Below are 26,862 nucleotides of genomic sequence, written 5' to 3'. Positions count from 1 at the left end.
GGTTCTCCTAGACTAGAGGCTCTCCTGGAGGGTCTCCTAGACTAGAGGCTCTCCTAGACTAGAGGCTCTCCTGGAGGGTCTCCTAGACTAGAGGCTCCCCTGGAGGGTCTCCTAGACTAGAGGCTCTCCTGGAGGGTCTCCTAGACTAGAGGCTCTCCTAGACTAGAGGCTCTCCTGGAGGGTCTCCTAGACTAGAGGCTCTCCTGGAGTCTCCTAGACTAGAGTCTCTCCTGGAGGGTCTCCTAGACTAGAGGCTCTCCTGGAGGGTCTCCTAGACTAGAGGCTCTCCTGGAGAGTCTCCTAGACTAGATGCTCTCCTGGAGGGTCTCCTAGACTAGAGGCTCTCCACATTTCATCTCCACTGTGACATGAGGCTGTAGGCATTTCATCTCCACTGTGACATGAGGCTGTAGGCATTTCATCTCCACTGTGACATGAGGCTGTAGGCATTTCATCTCCACTGTGACATCAGGCTGTAGGCATTTCATCTCCACTGTGACATCAGGCTGTAGGCATTTCATCTCCACTGTGACATGAGGCTGTAGGCATTTCATCTCCACTGTGACATGAGGCTGTAGGCATTTCATCTCCACTGTGACATGAGGCTGTAGGCATTTCATCTCCACTGTGACATCAGGCTGTAGGCATTTCATCTCCACTGTGACATGAGGCTGTAGGCATTTCATCTCCACTGTGACATGAGGCTGTAGGCATTTCATCTCCACTGTGACATGAGGCTGTAGGCATTTCATCTCCACTGTGACATGAGGCTGTAGGCATTTCATCTCCACTGTGACATCAGGCTGTAGGCATTTCATCTCCACTGTGACATGAGGCTGTAGGCATTTCATCTCCACTGTGACATGAGGCTGTAGGCATTTCATCTCCACTGTGACATGAGGCTGTAGGCATTTCATCTCCACTGTGACATGAGGCTGTAGGCATTTCATCTCCACTGTGACATGAGGCTGTAGGCATTTCATCTCCACTGTGACATGAGGCTGTAGGCATTTCATCTCCACTGTGACATGAGGCTGTAGGCATTTCATCTCCACTGTGACATGAGGCTGTAGGCATTTCATCTCCACTGTGACATGAGGCTGTAGGCATTTCATCTCCACTGTGACATGTAGGCTTTTTTATTTATTTACATGGAAAAATAGATTTGTAAATTATTTCAATGTTGGCCTCTAATCCAATTTTGATCAGACTAATTGTTTGATAATGTGATTTATTTTATGTTTCCTTAAAAATCCTTCTTTAAAATGTCTTTGAGATCGGTGTCCCTTCCTCGGGACGGTTGAGCTAACGTAGGCTAATGCGATTAGCATGAGGTTATAATTAACAAGAACATTTCCCAGGACATAGACATATCTGATATTGGCAGAAAGCTTAAATTCTTGTTAATCTAACTGCACTGTCATGCTATGCCATGCTATTGTTTGAAGAGAGTGGCATTGTAAAGTATAACTGCATTAATCTAACTGCACTGTCTAATTTACAGTAGCTATTACAATGAAATAATGCCATGCTATTGTTTGAAGAGAGTGGCATTGTAAAGTATAACTGCATTAATCTAACTGCACTGTCTAATTTACAGTAGCTATTACAATGAAATAATGCCATGCTATTGTTTGAAGAGAGTGGCATTGTAAAGTATAACTGCATTAATCTAACTGCACTGTCTAATTTACAGTAGCTATTACAATGAAATAATGCCATGCTATTGTTTGAAGAGAGTGGCATTGTAAAGTATAACTGCATTAATCTAACTGCACTGTCCAATTTACAGTAGCTATTACAGTGACATAATACCATGATATTGTTGGAGGAGAGGGCACAATTTTGAACATGAACATTTATTAATAAACAATTAGGCACATTTGTGCAGTCTTGATACAACATTTTGAACATAATTGTAATGGTTCATTGGCTCAGTCTAAAACTTTGAATATACACTGATGCCATCTAGTGGCCAAAATATAAATGGCAGCTGGGCTGGAATAATACATTATGGCCTTTCTCTTGTATTTCAAAGATGATGGTAGAAAAAAATACAAACAAATGTGGTTTTTCTTCTTTGTATTCATTTTTTACCAGATCTATTGTGTTATATTCTACTACATTCCTTTCACATTTCCGCAAACTTCAAAATGTTTCCTGTCAAATGGTACCAAGAACATGCATATCGTTGCTTCAGGTCCTGAGCCACAGGCAGTTAGATTTGGGTCATTTTAGGCTAAACATTTTTTTAAAAGGGGGCCGATCCTTAAGAGGTTGTCTCCTCTCCTTCATCTACACTGATTGAAGTGGATTTAACAACTATTTTAGCTTTGTCATTATGGGGTATTGTGATGTCATTATGGGGTATTGTGATGTCATTATGATGTCACGTGACATCAATAAGGGATCAAAGCTTTCACCTGGATTCACCTGGTCAGTCTGTCATGTTCTTAGTGTTTTATACACTCAGTGTAAACATGTACACACACTACACACACACTACATACACACTACACACACACTACATACACACTACATACACACTACATACACACTACATACACACTACATACACACTACATACACACTACACACACACTACATACACACTACATACACACTACATACACACTACATACACACTACATACATACTACATACACACTGCACACACACTACACACATACTACACACACACTACATACACACTACACACACACTACACACACACTACATACACACTTCATACACACTACACACACACTACACACACACTACATACATACTACACACACACATACTACACACACACTACACACACACTACATACACACTACATGCACACTACACACACACTACACACAAACTACACACACACTACATACACACTACACACACACTACACACACACTACATACACACTTCATACACACTACATACACACTACACACACACTACATACACACTACACACACACTACATACACACTACATACACACTACACACACACTACATACACACTACATACATACACACTACACACACACTACACACACACTACATACACACTACACACACACTACACACATACTACACACACACTACACACACACTACATACATACTACACACACACACACACTACACACACACTACGCACACACTACACACACACTACATACACACTACACACACACTACACACACACTACATACACACTACATACACACTTCATACACACTACATACACACTACACACACACTACATACACACTACACACACACTACATACACACTACATACACACTACACACACACTACATACACACTACATACATACACACTACACACACACTACACACACACTACATACACACTACACACACACTACACACATACTACACACACACTACACACACACTACATACATACTACACACACACACACACTACACACACACTACGCACACACTACATACACACTACACGCACACTACATGCACACTACACGCACACTACACACACACTACACACACACTACACACATACTACACACACACACACTACACACACACTACACACACACTACACACAAACTACACACAAACTACACACACACTACACACACACTACATACACACTACATACACACTACATACACACTACACACACTACATACACTACACACACACTACATACACACAACATACACACTACACACACACTACATACACACTACACACACACTACACACACACTACACACACACTACACACACACTACATACACACGACACACACACTACATACACACTACACACACACTACACACACACTACATACACACTACATACACACTACACACACACTACATACACACTACATACACACTACACACACACTACACACACACTACATACACACTACATACACACTACACACACACTACATACACACTACATACACACTACACACACACTACATACACACTACACACACTACACACACACTACGTACACTTACATACACACTACACACACACTACACACACACTACATACATACTACACACACACTACACACACACTACGTACACTTACACACACACTACATACACACACACTACACACACACTAAGTACACTTACATAAATTCAAATTCAAATTCAAATTTATTTATTTTATATAGCCCTTCGTACATCAGCTGATATCTCAAAGTGCTGTACAGAAACCCAGCCTAAAACCCCAAACAGCAAGCAATGCAGGTGTAGAAGCACATACACACTCCTCTGTTTCTGAGGCAGCACTGACCTCACAGAGTGAGAGAACACGCTTTTACCTATATCCTCTCTCTCTAGCTCTCACACTCTCTCTCACGCTCGCTCTAAAGCTCGCTCTCTAGCTCTCTCTCTCTCTCCATATATCTCTCTCTCCCCATCTCTCCTCTCTCTCTCTCTCCATGTATCTCTCTCCCCGTCTCTCCTCTCTCTCTCTCTCCATGTATCTCTCTCTCCCATCTCTCCTCTCTCTCCCTCTCCCATGTATCTCTCTCCCCGTCTCTCCTCTCTCTCCCTCTCCATGTATCTCTCTCCCCGTCTCTCCCCTCTCTCTCTCTCCATGTATCTCTCTCTCCGTCTCTCCTCTCTCCCTCTCCATGTATCTCTCTCTCCCATCTCTCCTCTCTCTCCCTCTCCATGTATCTCTCTCTCCCCGTCTCCTCCTCTCTCTCCCTCTCCATGTATCTCTCTCCCCGTCTCTCCCCTCTCTCTCTCTCCATGTATCTCTCTCTCCCATCTCTCCTCTCTCTCCCTCTCCATGTATCTCTCTCCCATCTCTCCTCTCTCTCTCTCTCCATGTATCTCTCTCTCCATCTCTCCTCTCTCTCCCTCTCCATGTATCTCTCTCTCCCATCTCTCCTCTCTCTCTCTCTCCATGTATCTCTCTCTCCCATCTCTCCTCTCTCTCTCTCTCCATGTATCTCTCTCTCCCCATCTCTCCTCTCTCTCCCTCTCCATGTATCTCTCTCTCCCATCTCTCCTCTCTCTCTCTCTCCATGTATCTCTCTCTCCCATCTCTCCTCTCTCTCCCTCTCCATGTATCTCTCTCTCCCATCTCTCCTCTCTCTCTCTCCATGTATCTCTCTCTCCCATCTCTCCTCTCTCTCCCTCTCCATGTATCTCTCTCCCCGTCTCTCCTCTCTCTCTCTCTCCAGTTATCTCTCTCCCCGTCTCTCCTCTCTCTCCCTCTCCATGTATCTCTCTCCCCGTCTCTCCTCTCTCTCCCTCTCCATGTATCTCTCTCTCCCCGTCTCTCCTCTCTCTCTCATGTATCTCTCTCCCCGTCTCTCCTCTCTCTCTCTCTCCATGTATCTCTCTCTCCCGTCTCTCCTCTCTCCCTCTCCATGTATCTCTCTCTCCCATCTCTCCTCTCTCTCCCTCTCCATGTATCTCTCTCCCCGTCTCTCCTCTCTCTCTCTCTCCAGTTATCTCTCTCCCCGTCTCTCCTCTCTCTCCCTCTCCATGTATCTCTCTCCCCGTCTCTCCTCTCTCTCCCTCTCCATGTATCTCTCTCTCCCCGTCTCTCCTCTCTCTCCCTCTCCATGTATCTCTCTCCCCGTCTCTCCTCTCTCTCCCTCTCCATGTATCTCTCTCCCCCGTCTCTCCTCTCTCTCCCTCTCCATGTATCTCTCTCCCTGTCTCTCCTCTCTCTCCCTCTCCATGTATCTCTCTCTCCCATCTCTCCTCTCTCTCTCTCTCCATGTATCTCTCTCCCCGTCTCTCCTCTCTCTCTCTCTCCATGTATCTCTCTCCCCGTCTCTCCTCTCTCTCCCTCTCCATGTATCTCTCTCCCCGTCTCTCCTCTCTCTCCCTCTCCATGTATCTCTCTCCCCGTCTCTCCTCTCTCTCTCTCTCCATGTATCTCTCTCTCCCATCTCTCCTCTCTCTCCCTCTCTAAGCGGATGGAGGAAGTCATTAAATCCTCTGGTAGAAGGAGGCATTAGAACAGTGAGAACAAACGGAGCGAGGGAGAGAGGGAGGGAGGGAGGGAGGGAGGGAGGGAGGGAGGGAGGGAGGGAGGGAGCTTAAAGAGAGAAAGAGGGAGGGAGAGAGCTTAAAGAGAGAAAGAGAGAGGGAGAGAGCTTAAAGAGAGAAAGAGGGAGGGAGAGAGCTTAAAGAGAGAAAGAGGGAGGGAGAGAATTTGTTTGATTCTCCCTCACCCTTCCTTCCATTGTCTAGCATACACCTCCCTCCCTCCCTCCCTCCCTCCCTCCCTCCCTCCCTCCCTCCCTCCCTGCATCTCTGTGGTATAACAATATGAGGTCCATCATAGAACTCTGATTAAACCACAGAACTCTTTTAATAATGGGTGGACACACACACACACACACACACACCACACACACACACCACACACCACACACCACACACACATACACACACACACACACCACACACCACACACCACACACCACACACCACACACCACACACACACAGGATTTAACAGGGGGTAGTGTAGTTAATGGAGGAGAATGAATGCTATACTGATGGTTCTAAATGTGTGAGGACAGTTAACCTATAGAAGACATTATTACAGACAGAGACACACAGAGGACTGGTTAGTGAGGAGGATCAACCTCTCTGATGTGTGTGTGATCACCCTCTCTCTGATGTGGAGGTCGATTAAGGCAGCCCCCCCGCATCTCTCTGATGTGTGTGTGATCACCCTCTCTCTGATGTCAAATCAAATCAAATCAAATTGTATTTGTCACATACACATGGTTAGCAGATGTTAATGCGAGTGTAGCGAAATGCTTGTGCTTCTAGTTCCGACAATGCAGTAATAACGAACAAGTAATCTAACTAACAATTCCAAAAAAACTACTGTCTTATACACAGTGTAAGGGGATAAGGAATATTTACATAAGGATATATGAATGAGTTATGGTACAAAGCAGCATAGGCAAGATACAGTAGATGATATCGAGTACAGTATAACATATGAGATGAGTATGTAAACAAAGTGGCATAGTTAAAGTGGCTAGTGATACATGTATTACATAAGGATGCAGTCAATGATATAGAGTACAGTATATACATATGCATATGAGATGAATAATGTAGGGTAAGTAACATTATATAAGGTAGCATTGTTTAAAGTGGCTAGTGATATATTTACATAATTTCCCATCAATTCCCATTATTAAAGTGGCTAGAGTTGAGTCAGTGTCATTGACAGTGTGTTGGCAGCAGCCACTCAATGTTAGTGGTGGCTGTTTAACAGTCTGATGGCCTTGAGATAGAAGCTGTTTTTCAGTCTCTCAGTCCCAGCTTTGATGCACCTGTACTGACCTCGCCTTCTGGATGACAGCGGGGTGAACAGGCAGTGGCTCGGGTGGTTGATGTCCTTGATGATCTTTATGGCCTTCCTGTAGCATCGGGTGGTGTAGGTGTCCTGGAGGGCAGGTAGTTTGCCCCCGGTGATGCGTTGTGCAGACCTCACTACCCTCTGGATAGCCTTACGGTTGAGGGCGGTGCAGTTGCCATACCAGGCGGTGATACACCCCGCCAGGATGCTCTCGATTGTGCATCTGTAGAAGTTTGTGAGTGCTTTTGGTGACAAGCCGAATTTCTTCAGCCTCCTGAGGTTGAAGAGGCGCTGCTGCGCCTTCTTCACGATGCTGTCTGTGTGAGTGGACCAATTCAGTTTGTCTGTGATGTGTATGCCAAGGAACTTAAAACTTGCTACCCTCTCCACTACTGTTCCATCGATGTGGATAGGGGGGTGTTCCCTCTGCTGTTTCCTGAAGTCCACAATCATCTCCTTAGTTTTGTTGACGTTGAGTGTGAGGTTATTTTCCTGACACCACACTCCGAGGGCCCTCACCTCCTCCCTGTAGGCCGTCTCGTCGTTGTTGGTAATCAAGCCTACCACTGTTGTGTCGTCCGCAAACTTGATGATTGAGTTGGAGGCGTGCGTGGCCACGCAGTCGTGGGTAAACAGGGAGTACAGGAGAGGGCTCAGAACGCACCCTTGTGGGGCCCCAGTGTTGAGGATCAGAGGGGTGGAGATGTTGTTGCCTACCCTCACCACCTGGGGGCGGCCCGTCAGGAAGTCCAGTACCCAGTTGCACAGGGCGGGGTCGAGACCCAGGGTCTCGAGCTTGATGACGAGCTTGGAGGGTACTATGGTGTTGAATGCCGAGCTGTAGTCGATGAACAGCATTCTCACATAGGTATTCCTCTTGTCCAGATGGGTTAGGGCAGTGTGCAGTGTGGTTGAGATTGCATCGTCTGTGGACCTATTTGGGCGGTAAGCAAATTGGAGTGGGTCTAGGGTGTCAGGTAGGGTGGAGGTGATATGGTCCTTGACTAGTCTCTCAAAGCACTTCATGATGACGGATGTGAGTGCTACGGGGCGGTAGTCGTTTAGCTCAGTTACCTTAGCTTTCTTGGGAACAGGAACAATGGTGGCCCTCTTGAAGCATGTGGGAACAGCAGACTGGTATAGGGATTGATTGAATATGTCCGTAAACACACCGGCCAGCTGGTCTGCGCATGCTCTGAGGGCGCGGCTGGGGATGCCGTCTGGGCCTGCAGCCTTGCGAGGGTTAACACGTTTAAATGTCTTGTGTGTGTGTGATCACCCTCTCTCTGATGTGTGTGTGTGATCAACCTCTCTCTGATGTGTGTGTGATCACTCTCTCTGATGTGTGTGTGATCACCCTCTCTCTGATGTGTGTGTGATCACTCTCTCTGATGTGTGTGTGATCACCCTCTGATGTGTGTGATAACCTTCTCTCTGATGTGTGATCACCCTCTCTCTGATGTGTGTGATCACCCTCTCTCTGATGTGTGTGTGATCACTCTCTCTCTGATGTGTGTGTGATCACTCTCTCTCTGATGTGTGTGTGTGATCACCGGCAGGTAGCCTACTGGTTAGAGCGTTGGACTAGTAACTGAAAGGTTGCTGGATCGAATTCCTGAGCTGACAAGGTCAAATCTGTTGTTCTGCCCCTGAGCAAGGCAGTTAACCCATTGTTTTCCGGGCGCTGAAGACGTGGAGGTCGATTAAGGCAGCCGCCCCACACCTCTCTGATTCAGAGGGGTTGGGTTAGATGCTGAAGACACATTTCAGTTGAATACATTCAGTTGTACAACTGACTAGATATCCCCTTTCCCTCGCTCTGGTGTGTGTGTGTGTGTGTGTGTGTGTGTGTGTGTGTGTGTGCGTGTGTGGCGCGTGTGTGTGTGGCGTGTGTTTGGTGTGTGTGTGTGTGTTAGTCCATGTGAGTGAGGCTGTTGTTTAGTGAGAGGGGGGAGAAGGGGGGCAGCATGAGAAAAGAGGGGCACGGGATGGAGGGAGAGAAGTGTGTGTGTGTGTGTGTGTGTGTGTGTGTGTGTGTGTGTGTGTGTGTGTGTGTGTGTGTGTGTGTGTGTGTGTGTGTGTTTGCTGGAGCCAGAGCTGCAGAATAATCACATTATGTGTGGTCTGGCGACCCGGCCATTGTCCAGCCGTAGTGTGATTCCTGGTAGTCCTGTAGCCGTAGGGAGAGATTGGGTCTGTCTGTCTGTCTGTCCGTCCGTCTGTCTGTCTGTCTGTCCGTCTGTCTGTCTGTCTGCCTGTCTGCCTGTCTGCCTGTCTGTCTACTCCACACTGTCCTGTAGCCATAGGGAGAGATTGGGTCTGTCTGTCTGTCTGTCTGTTCCACACTGTCTCCTGATGTCCTATAGCCATAGGGAGAGATTGGGTCTGTCTGCCTGTCTGTCTGTCTGTCTACTCCACACTGTCTCCTGCTGTCCTATAGCCGTAGGGAGAGATTGGGTCTGTCTGCCTGTCTGTCTGTCTGTCTACTCCACACTGTCCTGTAGCCATAGGGAGAGATTGGGTCTGTCTGTCTGTCTGTCTACTCCACACTGTCTCCTGCTGTCCTATAGCCGTAGGGAGAGATTGGGTGGGTGGGTGGGTGGGTGGGTGGGTGGGTGGGTGGGTGGGTGGGTGGGTGGGTGGTCGGTCGGTCGGTCTGTCTGTCTGTCTGTCTGTCTGTCTGTCTGTCTGTCTGTCTGTCTGTCTGTCTGTCTGTCTGTCTGTCTGTCTGTCTGTCTGTCTGTCTGTCTGTCTGTCTGTCTGTCTGTCTGTCTGTCTGTCTGTCTGTCTGTCTGTCTGTCTGTCTGTCTGTCTGTCTGTCTGTCTGTCTGTCTGTCTGTCTGTCTGTCTGTCTGTCTGTCTGTCTGTCTGTCTGTCTGTCTGTCTGTCTGTCTGTCTGTCTGTCTGTCTGTCTGTCTGTCTGTCTGTCTGTCTGTCTGTCTGTCTGTCTGTCTGTCTGTCTGTCTGTCTGTCTGTCTGTCTGTCTGTCTGTCTGTCTGTCTGTCTGTCTGTCTGTCTGTCTGTCTGTCTGTCTGTCTGTCTGTCTGTCTGTCTGTCTGTCTGTCTGTCTGTCTGTCTGTCTGTCTGTCTGTCTGTCTGTCTGTCTGTCTGTCTGTCTGTCTGTCTGTCTGTCTGTCTGTCTGTCTGTCTGTTGTCTGTCTGTCCTGTCTTGTCTGGTCTGTCTGGTCTGTCTGTCGTCTGTTCTGTCTGGTCTGTCTGTCCTGTCTGTCTGGTCCTCGTCTGTCTGTCTGTCTTTTCTGATCTAGTCTAGTACTTGCTACCTGTCTGTGATCTGTACTGTACTGTCCTGTCTGTCTGTCTGTCCTGTCTGTGTCTGTCTGTCTGTCTGTCTGTCTGTCTGTCCTGTCTGTCTGTCCTGTCTGTCTGTCTGTCTGTCTGTCTGTCTAGTCCTGTCCTGTCTGTCTGTCTGCTGTCTGTCTGTCTGTCTGTCGTGTCCTGTCTGTCTTCGTCCCTGTCTGTCGTGTCTGTCTGTCTGTCTGGTCCTGTCTGTCGTCTGGATGGTCTTCTGTCTGTCTGTCTGTATGTCCTGTCTGATCTGTCTACTACCACACTGGTCTCCTGCTTGGTGGGTGACAGAAAGCAAAAACAACCAACAGAGGCTAGGACGTGTGCGGGTAGGATTGAAATTGGGAGGGAGGTTAGCGCTCTGTGCGGTAGGATGAAATTGGAGGGATGTTAGCGCTCTGTGCGGTAGGGATGAAATTGGAGGGATGTTAGAGCTCTGTGCTTATGATTTGGAGTATACATGTTAGTGTGTGTGTGTGTGTGTGACTGATATTGGCCAATGCGATAACACTTCCTGTTTCCTGTCTTTCCCGCAGTGCCGGCATCGCCGTGGGTTTCTATGGAAATGGGGAGTCATGTGATGGAGCCAACCGCCTGGCGTATTCTCTACGGCACGCCAACCGCACCGTGGCAGGGGTCGACAAACTGGTGGGACAGTCACGCATGCGCACACACACACACGCACACGCGCACGCACACACACACACGCGCACACGCGCACGCACACACACTAACATGTATACTCCAAACACAAGCACAGAGCTCTAACATCCCTCCAATTTCATCCTACCGCACAGAGCGCTAACATCCCTCCAATTTCATCCTACCACACTAAGGGCTAACATCCCTCCAATTTCATCCTACCGCACAGAGCGCTAACATCCCTCCACTTTCATCCTACCGCACAGAGCTCTAACATCCCTCCACTTTCATCCTACCACACTAAGGGCTAACATCCCTCCACTTTCATCCTACCGCACTAAGGGCTAAGATCCCTCCACTTTCATCCTACTGCACAGAGCTCTAACATCCCTCCACTGTCGTCCTACCACACTAAGGGCTAACATCCCTCCACTGTCGTCCTACCGCACAGAGGGCTAACATCCCTCCACTATCGTCCTACTGCACAGAGCTCTAACATCCCTCCACTTTCATCCTACCACACTAAGGGCTAACATCCCTCCACTGTCATCCTACCACACAGAGCGCTAACATCCCCCCACTGTTGTCCTACCACACAGAGGGCTAACATCCCTCCACTGTCGTCCTACTGCACAGAGCTCTAACATCCCTCCACTTTCATCCTACCGCACTAAGGGCTAACATCCCACCACTTTCATCCTACCACACTAAGGGCTAACATCCCTCCACTGTCATCCTACCACACTAAGGGCTAACATCCCTCCACTGTTGTCCTACCACACCTAGGGCTAACATCCCTCCACTTTCATCCTACCACACTAAGGGCTAACATCCCTCCACTTTCATCCTACTGCACTAAGGACTAACATCCCTCCACTTTCATCCTACCTCTCAACACCTTCCAGATTCTAAAAAAACACTCACAAATGTGTCTCTCTCTCTCTCTGAAGGACAGCGCTCTGAACCAGACAGTGGAGGGAGGTCTGGTCCAGTTGGAGACGGTCTACTCTGACCAGACTGACTATGTGTCTCTCTCTCTCTGTAGGTGACGGACAGTGCCCTGTCTCTGAACCAGACAGTGGAGGGAGGTCTGGTCCAGTTGGAGACGGTCTACTCTGACCAGACTGACTATGTGTCTCTCTCTCTCTGTAGGTGACGGACAGTGCCCTGTCTCTGAACCAGACAGTGGAGGGAGGTCTGGTCCAGTTGGAGACGGTCTACTCTGAACAGACTGACTACGTGTCCATCGTCCAGAAGCTCCAGGGTCAGCTGGATGAGCTGGTCAGACTCATGGTGGACATCCCCTTCTGGAGTAACTCTGAGATCTCCCTAGAAGACCTGGCCTTCAAGACGGAAGCCTTTGACTGGTACAGGTGAGCTACAGCTGTATACATGTACCATACAGTGTTATATATTATTTTATATATTGTCTTATATATTGTTATATTATATATTTGTACCTGACTCTATTATATGTAGTGTTGTATATAGTGTTATATATAGTGTTGTATATAGTGTTATATAGTGTTGTATATAGTGTTATATATAGTCTTGTATATAGTGTTATATATAGTGTTGTATATAGTGTTGTGTATAGTGTTGTATATAGTGTTATATATAGTGTTGTATATAGTGTTATATGTAGTCTTGTATATAGTGTTATATATAGTGTTGTATATAGTGTTATATGTAGTCTTGTATATAGTGTTATATATAGTGTTGTATATAGTGTTATATGTAGTCTTGTATATAGTGTTATATATAGTGTTGTATATAGTGTTATATATAGTCTTGTATATAGTGTTTATATATAGTGTTGTATATAGTGTTATATGTAGTCTTGTATATAGTGTTATATATAGTGTTGTATATAGTGTTATATATAGTGGTGTGTATAGTGTTGTATATAGTGTTGTATATAGTGTTATATATAGTGGTGTGTATATATAGTGCTGTATATAGTGTTGTATATAGTGTTGTATATAGTGTTGTATATAGTGTTGTATATAGTGTTATATATAGTGGTGTGTATATATAGTGCTGTATATAGTGTTATATATAGTCTTGTATATAGTGTTATATATAGTGTTGTATATAGTGTTATATATAGTGTTGTATATAGTGTTATATAGTGTTGTATATAGTGTTGTATATAGTGTTATATATAGTGTTATATATAGTGTTATATATAGTGTTGTATATAGTGTTATATATAGTGTTGTATATAGTGTTATATATAGTGTTGTATATAGTGTTATATATAGTGTTGTATATAGTGTTATATGTAGTCTTGTATATAGTGTTATATATAGTGTTGTATATAGTGTTATATGTAGTCTTGTATATAGTGTTATATATAGTGTTATATATAGTGTTGTATATAGTGTTATATATAGTGTTGTATATAGTGTTGTATATAGTGTTGTATATAGTGTTGTATATAGTGTTGTATATAGTGTTGTATAGTGTTATATATAGTGTTGTATATAGTGTTATATATAGTGTTGTATATAGTGTTGTATATAGTGTTGTATATAGTGTTATATATAGTGTTGTATATAGTGTTATATATAGTGTTGTATATAGTGTTATATAGTGTTGTATATAGTCTTGTATATAGTGTTGTATAGTGTTGTATATAGTGTTATATATAGTGTTATATATAGTGGTGTGTATATATAGTCTTGTATATAGTGTTGTATATAGTGTTGTATATAGTGTTATATATAGTGCTGTATATAGTGCTGTATATAATGTTGTATATAGTGTTGTATATAGTGTTGTATATAGTGTTGTATAGTGTTATATATAGTGTTATATAGTGCTGTATATAGTGTTGTATATAGTGTTGTATATAGTGTTGTATATAGTGTTGTATATAGTGTTATATAGTGTTGTATAGTGTTATATATAGTGTTATATATAGTGCTGTATATAGTGCTGTATATAGTGTTGTATATAGTGTTGTATATAGTGTTGTATATAGTGTTATATATAGTGTTGTATATAGTGTTATATAGTGCTGTATATAGTGTTGTATATAGTGTTGTATATAGTGTTATATAGTGCTGTATATAGTGTTGTATATAGTGTTGTATATAGTGTTATATATAGTGTTGTATATAGTGTTATATAGTGCTGTATATAGTGTTGTATATAGTGTTGTATATAGTGTTGTATATAGTGTTATATATAGTGTTGTATGTAGTGTTGTATATAGTGTTATATAGTGTTGTATATAGTGTTGTATATAGTGTTGTATATAGTGTTATATATAGTGTTGTATATAGTGTTGTATATAGTGTTGTATATAGTGTTGTATATAGTGTTATATATAGTGTTGTCTATAGTGTTATATATAGTGTTATATATAGTGTTGTATATAGTGTTATATATAGTGTTATATATAGTGTTATATATAGGGTTATATATAGTGTTATATAGTGTTGTATATAGTGTTATATATAGTGTTGTATATAGTGTTATATAGTGTTATATAGTGTTGTATATAGTGTTGTATATAGTGTTGTATATAGTGTTATATATAGTCTTGTATATAGTGTTATATATAGTCTTGTATATAGTGTTGTATAGTGTTGTATATAGTGTTATATATAGTGGTGTGTATATATAGTCTTGTATATAGTGTTGTATATAGTGTTATATAGTGTTGTATATAGTGTTATATATAGTCTTGTATATAGTGTTATATATAGTGTTGTATATAGTGTTATATATAGTGTTATATATAGTGTTATATATTGTGTTATATATTGCCAGGTGGCTGGTATAGTGTTATATATTGTGTTATATATTTCCAGGTGGCTGGTATAGTGTTATATATAGTGTTATATATTGTGTTATATATTTCCAGGTGGCTGGTATAGTGTTATATATAGTGTTATATATTATGTTATATATAGTGTTGTATATAGTGTTATATATTGTGTTATATATTTCCAGGTGGCTGGTATAGTGTTGTATATAGTGTTATATATTATGTTATATATAGTGTTGTATATAGTGTTATATATTGTGTTATATATTTCCAGGTGGCTGGTATAGTGTTATATATAGTGTTATATATTGTGTTATATATTTCCAGGTGGCTGGTATAGTGTTATATATAGTGTTATATATTATGTTATATATAGTGTTGTATATAGTGTTATATATTGTGTTATATATTTCCAGGTGGCTGGTATAGTGTTATATATAGTGTTGTATGTAGTGTTATATATTGTGTTATATATTTCCAGGTGGCTGGTATAGTGTTGTATGTAGTGTTATATATAGTGTTATATATTTCCAGGTGGCTGGTATAGTGTTATATGTAGTGTTATATATTGTGTTATATATTTCCAGGTGGCTGGTATAGTGTTGTATATAGTGTTATATATTGTGTTATATATTTCCAGGTGGCTGGTATAGTGTTGTATATAGTGTTATATATTGTGTTATATATTTCCAGGTGGCTGGTATAGTGTTATATATAGTGTTATATATAGTGTTATATATTGTGTTATATATTTCCAGGTTGCTGGTATAGTGTTGTATATAGTGTTATATATTGTGTTATATATTTCCAGGTGGCTGGTATAGTGTTATATATAGTGTTATATATAGTGTTATATATAGTGTTATATATTATGTTATATATAGTGTTATATATAGTGTTGTATATAGTGTTATATAGTGTTATATAGTGTTGTATATAGTGTTATATAGTGTTGTATATAGTGTTATATATAGTGTTGTATATAGTGTTATATATTATGTTATATATAGTGTTGTATATAGTGTTATATATTGTGTTATATATTTCCAGGTGGCTGGTATAGTGTTATATGTAGTGTTATATATTGTGTTATATATTTCCAGGTGACTGGTATAGTGTTATATATAGTGTTATATATAGTGTTGTATATAGTGTTATATATTGTGTTATATATTTCCAGGTGGCTGGTATAGTGTTATATGTAGTGTTATATATTGTGTTATATATTTCCAGGTGGCTGGTATACCTGACTCTGCTGCTGTTTGATGTTCTGATCTGTCTGCTGGTTCTGTTCGGACTGATACGCAACTCTAAAGGCACTCTGATTGGGTGAGCCACACCACATGACGACCACAGAGAACTCTGGATGTTAGTTAAACTCTGGAGTTTAGGCTGATAGAGCGAGGGATGATTAGAGGGAGAGAGGAGTTTAGGCTGGTAGAGCGAGGGATGATTAGAGGGAGAGAGGAGTTTAGGCTGGTAGAGCGAGGGATGATTAGAGGGAGAGAGGAGTTTAGGCTGGTAGAGCGAGGGATGATTAGAGGGAGAGAGGAGTTTAGGCTGATAGAGCGAGGGATGATTAGAGGGAGAGAGGAGTTTAGGCTGGTAGAGCGAGGGATGATTAGAGGGAGAGAGGAGTTTAGGCTGGTAGAGCGAGGGATGACTAGAGGGAGAGAGGAATTTAGGCTGGTAAAGCGAGGGATGATTAGAGGGAGAGAGGAGTTTAGGCTGGTAGAGCGAGGGATGATTAGAGGGAGAGAGGAGTTTAGGCTGGTAGAGCGAGGGATGATTAGAGGGAGAGAAAAGGCAGTGAGAAGAGGAGAGTTGTGGAGTCAGGACATGATGAGAGAAGAAAGGAAAGAGAGATGGACGGTGGGAGTGAGAGAGATGATGAGATTGAAAGAGCGAGAGAGAGAGAGAGTGTAGGAGAGATCTAGAGAGGGTAGGAGAGAAAGCGAGAGAGGATAGGAGAGAGAGAGAGAGCGTAGGAGAGAGCTAGAGAGGGTTGGAGAGAAAGCGAGAGAGGATAGGAGAAAGAGAGAGCGTTGGAGAAAGCGAGAGAGGGTAGGAGAGAGAGTGAGAGAGGGTAGGAGAGAGATTGACAGAGTGGGAGTGAGGACACATTAAGACCATCTTGTGTGCATGACTCACATTTCACAGGTTGTGTGTGTGTTACATGTCTCTGACTCAACCCCACGTTGTTTTACACACACACAGTGATTTCACAGGGTTGAACATTTATAAGGTGTTAATACCTCTCTCTCTCTCTCTCTCTCAGGGTGTGTTTGTTGGGTGTTCTGACTCTCATCATCAGCTGGGGGTCTCTGGGACTGGAGCTGGCAGCTGCCGCGGTGAGTGTCTCCATGGAAACGTGTTGCTAGGACAACGGCAGTTTCCTGTGACATGACATAATTTCACTGGATTTCTATTGGCTTAGACAAAGTAGAAAAAGTAGTCTAAGATACCAAAGATCTAAGATACCTTACTTTTAATTTGATCTGAACCCTATGTTTGGTTGTGTTGTGGTTGTGTTGTGGTTATGTTGTGGTTGTGTTGTGGTTGTGTTGTGGTTGTGTTGTGGTTGTGGTTGTGTTGTGGTTGTGTTGTGGTTGTGTTGTGGTTATGTTGTGGTTGTGTTGTGGTTGTGTTGTGGTTGTGTTGTGGTTATGTTGTGGTTGTGTTGTGGTTATGTTGTGGTTGTGTTGTGGTTATGTTGTGGTTGTGTTGTGGTTGTGTTGTGGTTGTGTTGTGGTTATGTTGCGATACATTTTTTTGTGGTTATGGTTTTGTGTGTGTGTGGTTGTGTTGTGGTTGTGTTGTGGTTGTGTGTGGCTGTATTGTGGTTGTGTGATGGACATATGGTCTCTCTTTCACAGACGGCCAGCGACTTCTGTGTTTCCCCGGATACCTACATCACCAGGGTAACCAAGGAGAACGCTGTTATCAACCAAGGTAGGGGAACGAGGGAAGGACAAAACTGGATGGAAGGAGTTGGAGAAATGTGGGAACAGAAGGAGGGAAGAGGAGAGGCAGGGAAAAGAAGGGACTGAAAGATAGATAGAACAACTACAGGAACAACTACAGGAACAAGGGCATGAAGTAGAGGTGGAAGTGATAGATAGATGGATGGATTCCATCTGGGTTCCATCTTTCTGACAGACAGGTCAACCTTGACCCTGACACACACACTCTGTTCTCTCCACTGTGTGTTCCAGTAGGGAGTCTATATGATGTTCTCTCCACTGTGTGTTCCAGTAGGGAGTCTATATGATGTTCACTCCACTCTGTGTTCCAGTAGGGAGTCTATAAGATGTTCTCTCCACTGTGTGTTCCAGTAGGGAGTCTATATGATGTTCTCTCCACTGTGTGTTCCAGTAGGGAGTCTATATGATGTTCTCTCCACTGTGTGTTCCAGTAGGGAGTCTATATGATGTTCTCTCCACTGTGTGTGTGTGTTCCAGTAGGGAGTCTATATGATGTTCTCCCCACTGTGTGTGTGTTCCAGTAGGGAGTCTATATGATGTTCTCTCCATTGTGTGTTCCAGTAGGGAGTCTATATGATGTTCTCCCCACTGTGTGTGTGTGTTCCAGTAGGGAGTCTATATGATGTTCTCTCCATTGTGTGTTCCAGTAGGGAGTCTATATGATGTTCTCTCCACTGTGGGTTCCAGTAGGGAGTCTATATGATGTACCAGTAGGGAGTCTATATGATGTTCTCTCCACTGTGTGTTCCAGTAGGGAGTCTATATGATGTTCTCTCCACTGTGTGTTCCAGTAGGGAGTCTATATGATGTTCTCTCCACTGTGTGTTCCAGTAGGGAGTCTATATGATGTTCTCTCCACTGTGTGTTCCAGTAGGGAGTCTATATGATGTTCTCTCCACTGTGTGTTCCAGTAGGGAGTCTATATGATGTTCTCTCCACTGTGTGTTCCAGTAGGGAGTCTATATGATGTTCTCTCCACTGTGTGTGTGTGTTCCAGTAGGGAGTCTATATGATGTTCTCTCCATTGTGTGTTCCAGTAGGGAGTCTATATGATGTTCTCCCCACTGTGTGTTCCAGTAGGGAGTCTATATGATGTTCTCTCCACTGTGTGTTCCAGTAGGGAGTCTATATGATGTTCCAGTAGGGAGTCTATATGATGTTCTCTCCACTGTGTGTTCCAGTAGGGAGTCTATATGATGTTCTCTCCACTGTGTGTGTGTGTTCCAGTAGGGAGTCTATATGATGTTCTCCCCACTGTGTGTGTGTTCCAGTAGGGAGTCTATATGATGTTCTCTCCATTGTGTGTTCCAGTAGGGAGTCTATATGATGTTCTCCCCACTGTGTGTGTGTGTTCCAGTAGGGAGTCTATATGATGTTCTCCCCACTGTGTGTTCCAGTAGGGAGTCTATATGATGTTCTCTCCACTGTGTGTTCCAGTAGGGAGTCTATATGATGTTCCAGTAGGGAGTCTATATGATGTTCTCTCCACTGTGTGTTCCAGTAGAGAGTCTATATGATGTTCTCTCCACTGTGTGTTCCAGTAGGGAGTCTATATAATGTTTTCCCCACTGTGTGTGTGTTCCAGTAGGGAGTCTATATGATGTTCTCTCCATTGTGTGTGTGTGTTCCAGTAGGGAGTCTATATGATGTTCTCCCCACTGTGGGTGTGTTCCAGTAGGGAGTCTATATGATGTTCTCTCCATTGTGTGTTCCAGTAGGGAGTCTATATGATGTTCTCCCCACTGTGTGTGTGTGTTCCAGTAGGGAGTCTATATGATGTTCTCCCCACTGTGTGTTCCAGTAGGGAGTCTATATGATGTTCTCTCCACTGTGTGTTCCAGTAGGGAGTCTATATGATGTTCCAGTAGGGAGTCTATATGATGTTCTCTCCACTGTGTGTTCAAGTAGGGAGTCTATATGATGTTCTCTCCACTGTGTGTTCCAGTAGGGAGTCTATATGATGTTTTCCCCACTGTGTGTGTGTTCCAGTAGGGAGTCTATATGATGTTCTCCCCACTGTGTGTGTGTTCCAGTAGGGAGTCTATATGATGTTCTCCCCACTGTGTGTGTGTTCAGTAGGGAGTCTATATGATGTTCTCTCCACTGTGTGTTCCAGTAGGGAGTCTATATGATTGACAGTATGCTATCTGTCTCTATGGCAGCTTAACGCTCCAGCAACTCTTCTCTCTTCGCCCTGCTTTCTCTCTCCTGACTGTGTGTGTGTATCCTTCATCTTTTCATTCAAGCTATTGTCTTATTATCGGCCTCGTCTTATTGTCGACCTCGTCTTATTGACGGCCTCCGCCTTATTATTGGTCTCCGCCTTATTATCGGCCTCTTCTTATTGGCCTCCGCCTTATTATGGGTCTTGTCTTATTATGGCCTCCGCCTTATTAAACGGCCTATGCCTCATTATCGGCCTCGCCTTATTATTGGCCTCGCCTTATTATCGGCCTCGTCTTATTATCGGCCTCGTCTTATTATCGGTCTCCGCCTTATTATCGGCCTCCGCCTTATTACGGCCTCCGCCTTATTATGGCCTCCGTCTTATTATGGCCTCCGACTCATTATCGGCCTCCGCCTTATTATCGGTCTCTGCCTTATTACGGCCTACGTCTTATTATCGGCCTCCGCCTTATTATCGGCCCCCGCCTTATTATCGGCCTCCGCCTTATTATGGCCTCCGTCTTATTATGGCCTCCGCCTTATTATCGGCCTCCGCCTTATTACGGCCTCCGCCTTATTACGGCCTCCGTCTCATTATCGGCCTCCGCCTTATTATCGGCCTCCGCCTTATTACGGCCTCCGTCTTATTACGGCCTCCGCCTTATTACGGCCTCCGCCTTATTATCGCCCCCCCGCCTTATTATGGCCTCCGTCTTATTATCGGCCTCCGCCTTATTATGGGCCCCCGCCTTATTATCGGCCCCCGTCTTATTATCGGCCTCCGCCTTATTATGGGCCTCCGTCTTATTATCGGCCTCCGCCTTATTATCGGCCCCCGCCTTATTATCGGCCTCTGTCTTATCGGCCTCCGCCTTATTATGGGCCTCCGTCTTATTATCGGCCTCTGTCTTATCGGCCTCCGCCTTATTATGGGCTCTGTCCTATTAATGCCAGTTAGTCTGTCCAGTGAGATTGTTATTATTCTACCCTCCCGTTCCTTCCTTATATCTCCCTCCCTCTCCCTCTCATCTCTCTCCCTCCCTGGCTGTGTCTCAAGGTTACCCCTCTCTCCCCTTCCTCTTCCCTCTCCACCTGGCTGTGTCTCAAGGTTACCCCTCTCTCCCCTTCCTCCTCCCTCTCCACCTGGCTGTGTCTCAAGGTTACCCCTCTCTCCCCTTCCTCCTCCCTCTCAGGGTTTATTAACAGGGTTTATTAACAGTATGTATTTATTTAACAGGGTTTATTAACAGTATTTATTTAACAGGGTTTATTAACAGTATGTATTTATTTAACAGGGTTTATTAACAGTATGTATTTATTTAACAGGGTTTATTAACAGTATTTATCTATTTAACAGGGTTTATTAACAGTTTATTTAACAGGGTTTATTAACAGTATTTATTTAACAGGGTTTATTAACAGTATGTATTTATTTAACAGGGTTTATTAACAGTATGTATTATTAACAGGGTTTATTAACAGTATGTATTTATTTAACAGGGTTTATTAACAGTATTTATTTAACAGGGTTTATTAACAGTTTATTTAACAGGGTTTATGAACAGTATTTATTTAACAGGGTTTATTAACAGTATTTATTTAACAGGGTTTATTAACAGTTTATTTAACAGGGTTTATGAACAGTATTTATTTAACAGGGTTTATTAACAGTATTTATTTAACAGGGTTTATTAACAGTATTTATTTATTTAACAGGGTTTATTAACAGTATTTATTTATTTAACAGGGTTTATTAACAGTATGTATTTATTTAACAGGGTTTATTAACAGTATTTATTTATTTAACAGGGTTTTTTCTTCTTCTCCGGCGGCAATTTTATTTATCGCTTTTCAAAAAACAAATATCAGCCAAAATCCGGCTTTTACCGTCTAACAGAAGCCCTGGTGGGTGTGTTTACATTGGGGTTGATAGTCTTGTTGTTGAGGCTCAGCGGTTACAGTTCATGTTGGTTTGTTCCTTATCAGTCCTAGTTTTAATCATTTACTGATGCAGGGTTTGAAGACCTACAGTGAATGATCCTCGCTCTCTCTCTCTGTCTCTCTCTCTCTGTCTCTCTCTCTCTGTCTCTCTCTCTCTGTCTCTCTCTCTCTGTCTCTCTCTCTCTGTCTCTCTCTCTCTGTCTCTCTCTGTCTCTCTCTCTCTGTCTCTCTCTCTCTCTCTCTCTCTCTCTCTCTCTCTCTCTCTCTCTCTCTCTCTCTGTCTCTCTCTCTCTGTCTCTCTCTCTCCTGTCTCTCTCTCTCTGTCTCTCTCTCTCTGTCTCTCTCTCTCTCTCTCTCTGTCTCTCTCTCTCTGTCTCTCTCTCTCTGTCTCTCTCTCTCTGTCTCTCTCTCTCTCTGTCTCTCTCTCTCTGTCTCTCTCTCTCTGTCTCTCTCTCTCTGTCTCTCTGTCTCTGTCTGTCTCTCTGTCTGTCATTGTTTAGTTGTTCGTATATATTGACTGTGTTTCTCCTCATTACCATACTCTATCATCTTCATAGTATACACTATGTCTTCTTGTTGTAAATAAGAACTTCTTCCAGTTGAATTGATCTACCTCATTCAGTAAAAGGGGTAAATAAATACATTATTGACGTCAATATGTGTCTGTTTCTCTCCAGATATCCTGCAGTATTACCTGAGGTGCAGCAGTGGCCAATCAAATCCTTTCCAGCATGTACGACTCCACCTCCTCCACACACATTCTAATCAGGAAGAATGAAGGGCAGTCCTGAAGTCCTGCCCTTCACTGAAGTCCTGTGTGTGTGTGTGTGTGTCTGTGTGTGTGTGTGTGTGTGTTGCAGAAGCTGTCTGGCAGTCACAAAGCCCTGGTTGAGATGCAAGATGACGTGGCAGAACTCCTACAGTCAGCTATACGGGATTACCCCAACACCAAGGTAGGGGTGTGTGTGAGTGTGTGTGCTGATGTTCACGTGTGTTTGTCTTTGTGCTTGAAGTGTGTGTGTGTGCCTGTGCAGGGGGTTCATGCGTGTGTGTGTGTGTGTCTGTGAGTGTAACCTCTGCTGTGGTTCTCTAGGGGACTCTGGAACAGATTCAGACTGTGTTGAACTCTACGGAGGTTGGCCTTCATCAACTCACCGCTCTGGTCGACTGTCGCAGCCTGCACATGGTGAGATACAGTGTGTGTGTGTGGGGGGGGGGGGGGGGGGAATGAGCTCCTCTCCTTCAAATAAATTAAACAATTTTGGTCCCTCCCCCTGTTCAACTGTTCATTATTTATAGATGGGGTAGCTACTCTCCCTGTCTCTCTCTCCCTGTCTCTCTTTCTCGCTGTCTCTCTCTCTCCCTCCCTGTCTCTCTCTCTCCCTGTCTCTCTCTCTCCTGTCTCTCTCTCTCTCCCTGTCTCTCTCTCTCCCTGTCTCTCGCTGTCTCTCTCTCCCTGTCTCTCTCTCTCTCTCCCTGTCTCTCTCTCTCGCTCTCTCTCTCTCTCTCTCTCTCGCTGTCTCTCTCTCTCGCTGTCTCTCTCTCTCGCTGTCTCTCTCTCGCAATCTGTGTCTCTCTCTCTCTCTCTCTCTCTCTCTCTGTGTCTCTGTCTCTCTCTCTCTCTCTCTCTCTCTCTGTCTCTGTCTCTGTCTCTCTCTCTCTCTGTCTCTCTGTCTCTCTGTCTATTTTTCTCCCCTCTCTCTCTCCTCTCACCCTTCATGATAATGACAGTGATTTTCCTCTTCTTGAAGTCCAGAAAGAGAAAACTTGTTAAATCCTTTACACCTTGATTCAACTGTTTTCAAACGGTGTTGTCGTGACTGTTGTGATGAGTAAGAGTCGTTACCAGGGAGATCTCAAGCCACCAGGCTGTCTCTTTCCTCAAATCAAACAACTGACAACAACCTCATAGGACAATATGACTCACACCCGCTTCTCTCTCCTCTCCGCTTCTCTCCTCTCTCCTCTCATTCTTCTCTTATCCTCTCCTCTCTTCTTCTCTTATCCTCTCCTCTTCTTATCTTATCCTCACCTCTCTTCTTCTCTTATCCTCTCCTCTCTTCTTCTCTTATCCTCTCCTCTCTTCTTCTCTTATCCTCTCCTCTCTTATCCTTTCCTCTCTTCTTCTCTTATCCTCTCCTCTCTTCTTCTCTTGTCCACTCCTCTCTTCTCTTCTCCTCTCCTCTCTTCTCTTATCCTCTCCTCTCTTCTTCTCTTGTCCTCCTCTCTTCTTCTCCTATCCTCTCCTCTCCTCTCTATCCTCTCCTCTCTTCTCTTGTCCTCCTCTCTTCTTCTCCTATCCTCTCCTCTCTCTCTTATCCTCTCCTCTCTTCTCTTGTCCTCCTCTCTTCTTCTCTTATCCTCTCCGCTTCTCTTCATCTCTTCTCTTTTCCTCTTTCTCTTCACCTCTTCTCTTATCCTCTCCTCTCCTCCTCTCCTCTCCTCTTCTTCTCTTATCCTCTCCTCTCCGCTTCTCTTCTCTCTTTCATCTCTCCTCTCTTCTCCTCTCTTCTTCTGTTATCTTCTCTCTTATTCTCTGGGGTGGTGTTATATTGTGTTCCAGGACTCTGTCCAGGCTCTAACAGGGTGGTGTTATATTGTGTTCCAGGACTCTGTCCAGGCTCTAACAGGGTGGTGTTATATTGTGTTCCAGGACTATGTCCAGGCTCTAAAAGGGTGGTTGTTATATTGTTGCGTTCCAGGACTATGTCCAGGCTCTAACAGGGTGGTGTTATATTGTGTTCCAGGACTATGTCCAGGCTCTAACAGGGTGGTGTTATATTGTGTTCCAGGACTCTGTCCAGGCTCTAACAGGGTGGTGTTATATTGTGTTCCAGGACTATGTCCAGGCTCTAACAGGGTGGTGTTATATTGTGTTCCAGGACTATGTCCAGGCTCTAACAGGGTGGTGTTATATTGTGTTCCAGGACTATGTCCAGGCTCTAACAGGGTGGTGTTATATTGTTGCGTTCCAGGACTATGTCCAGGCTCTAACAGGGTGGTGATATATTGTGTTCCAGGACTCTGTCCAGGCTCTAACAGGGTGGTGTTATATTGTGTTCCAGGACTATGTCCAGGCTCTAACAGGGTGGTGTTATATTGTTGTGTTCCAGGTCTATGTCCAGGCTCTAACAGGGTGGTGTTATATTGTTGTGTTCCAGGACTATGTCCAGGCTCTAACAGGGTGGTGTTATATTGTGTTCCAGGACTATGTCCAGGCTCTAACAGGGTGGTGTTATATTGTGTTCCAGGACTATGTCCAGGCTCTAACAGGGTGGTGTTATATTGTTGTGTTCCAGGACTATGTCCAGGCTCTAACAGGGTTGTGTTATATTGTGTTCCAGGACTATGTCCAGGCTCTAACAGGGTGGTGTTATATTGTGTTCCAGGACTATGTCCAGGCTCTAACAGGGTGGTGTTATATTGTGTTCCAGGACTATGTCCAGGCTCGAACAGGGTGGTGTTATATTGTGTTCCAGGACTATGTCCAGGCTCTAACAGGGTGGTGTTATATGTTGTGTTTCCAGGACACTGTCCAGGCTCTAACAGGGTTGTGTTATATTGTGTTCCAGGACTATGTCCAGGCTCTAACAGGGGTGGTGATATATTGTGTTCCAGGACTATGTCCAGGCTCTAACAGGGTGGTGTTATATTGTGTTCCAGGACTCTGGCAAGCTCTAACAGGGTGGTGTTATATTGTCGTGTTCCAGGACTATGTCCAGGCTCTAAACAGGGTGGTGTTATATGTTGTGTTCCAGGTCTATGTCCAGGCTCTAACAGGGTGGTGTTATATTGTTGTGTTCCAGGACTATGTCCAGGCTCTAACAGGGTGGTGTTATATGTGTTCCAGGACTATGTCCAGGCTCTAACAGGGTGGTGTTATATTGTAGTGTTCCAGGACTATGTTCAGGCTCTAACAGGGTGGTGTTATATTGTGTTCAGGACTATGTCCAGGCTCTAACAGGGTGGTGTTATATTGTTGTGTTCCAGGACTATGTCCAGGCTCTAACAGGGTGGTGTTATATTGTTGGTTCCAGGACTATGGTCCAGGCTCTAACAGGGTTGTGTTATATTGTGTTCCAGGACTATGTCCAGGCTCTAACAGGGTGGTGTTATATTGTGTTCCAGGACTATGTCCAGGCTCTAACAGGGTGGTGTTATATTGTGTTCCAGGACTATGTCCAGGCTCGAACAGGGTTGGTGTTATATTGTGTTCCAGGACTATGTCAGGCTCATAAACAGGGTGGTGTTATATTGTTGTGTTCCAGGACACTGTCCAGGCTCTAACAGGGTTGTGTATATTGTGTTTCCAGGACTATGTCCAGGCTCTAACAGGGTGTGGTGATATATTGTTCAGGACTATGTCCAGGCTCTAACAGGTGGTGTGTATATTGTGTTCAGGACTCTGGCCAAGCTCTAACAGGGTGGTGTTATATTGTCGTGTTCCAGGACTAGTCCAGGCTCTAACAGGGGGGTGTTATATTGTGTGTTCCAGGTCTAGTCCAGGCTCTAAACAGGGTGGTGTTATATTGTTGTGTTCCAGGACTATGTCCAGGCTCTAACAGGGTGGTGTTAGTATTGTGTTCCAGGACTATGTCCAGGCTCTAACAGGGTGGTGTTATATTGTGTTCCAGGACTCTGGCCAAGCTCTAACAGGGTGGTGTTATACTTGTCGTGTTC

The 26,862-nt window shown here is 44.0% G+C and overlaps 1 protein-coding gene across 1 annotated transcript in view; it reads left to right on the top strand.

The window, feature by feature from the left end:
• The window catches only part of LOC109885679 (protein tweety homolog 3), a 72,308-nt gene that overhangs the window by 21,972 nt on the left and 23,474 nt on the right, over nucleotides 1-26,862 (top strand). Inside the window, exons 3-10 of the mRNA XM_031814565.1 lie at nucleotides 11,208-11,319; nucleotides 12,466-12,686; nucleotides 16,325-16,420; nucleotides 17,370-17,442; nucleotides 17,968-18,043; nucleotides 22,860-22,915; nucleotides 23,043-23,135; nucleotides 23,276-23,368. Of these exons, the coding sequence (XP_031670425.1) occupies nucleotides 11,208-11,319; nucleotides 12,466-12,686; nucleotides 16,325-16,420; nucleotides 17,370-17,442; nucleotides 17,968-18,043; nucleotides 22,860-22,915; nucleotides 23,043-23,135; nucleotides 23,276-23,368 (820 nt within the window). The remainder of the gene's footprint in view (nucleotides 1-11,207; nucleotides 11,320-12,465; nucleotides 12,687-16,324; nucleotides 16,421-17,369; nucleotides 17,443-17,967; nucleotides 18,044-22,859; nucleotides 22,916-23,042; nucleotides 23,136-23,275; nucleotides 23,369-26,862) is intronic.

This window comes from Oncorhynchus kisutch, unplaced genomic scaffold (genome assembly GCF_002021735.2).
Source record: "Oncorhynchus kisutch isolate 150728-3 unplaced genomic scaffold, Okis_V2 Okis07a-Okis12b_hom, whole genome shotgun sequence".
Taxonomy (NCBI): Eukaryota; Metazoa; Chordata; class Actinopteri; order Salmoniformes; family Salmonidae; genus Oncorhynchus; species Oncorhynchus kisutch.
Note: the sequence above shows the minus strand (reverse complement) of the source record. Positions and strands in the feature narration are given on the sequence as shown.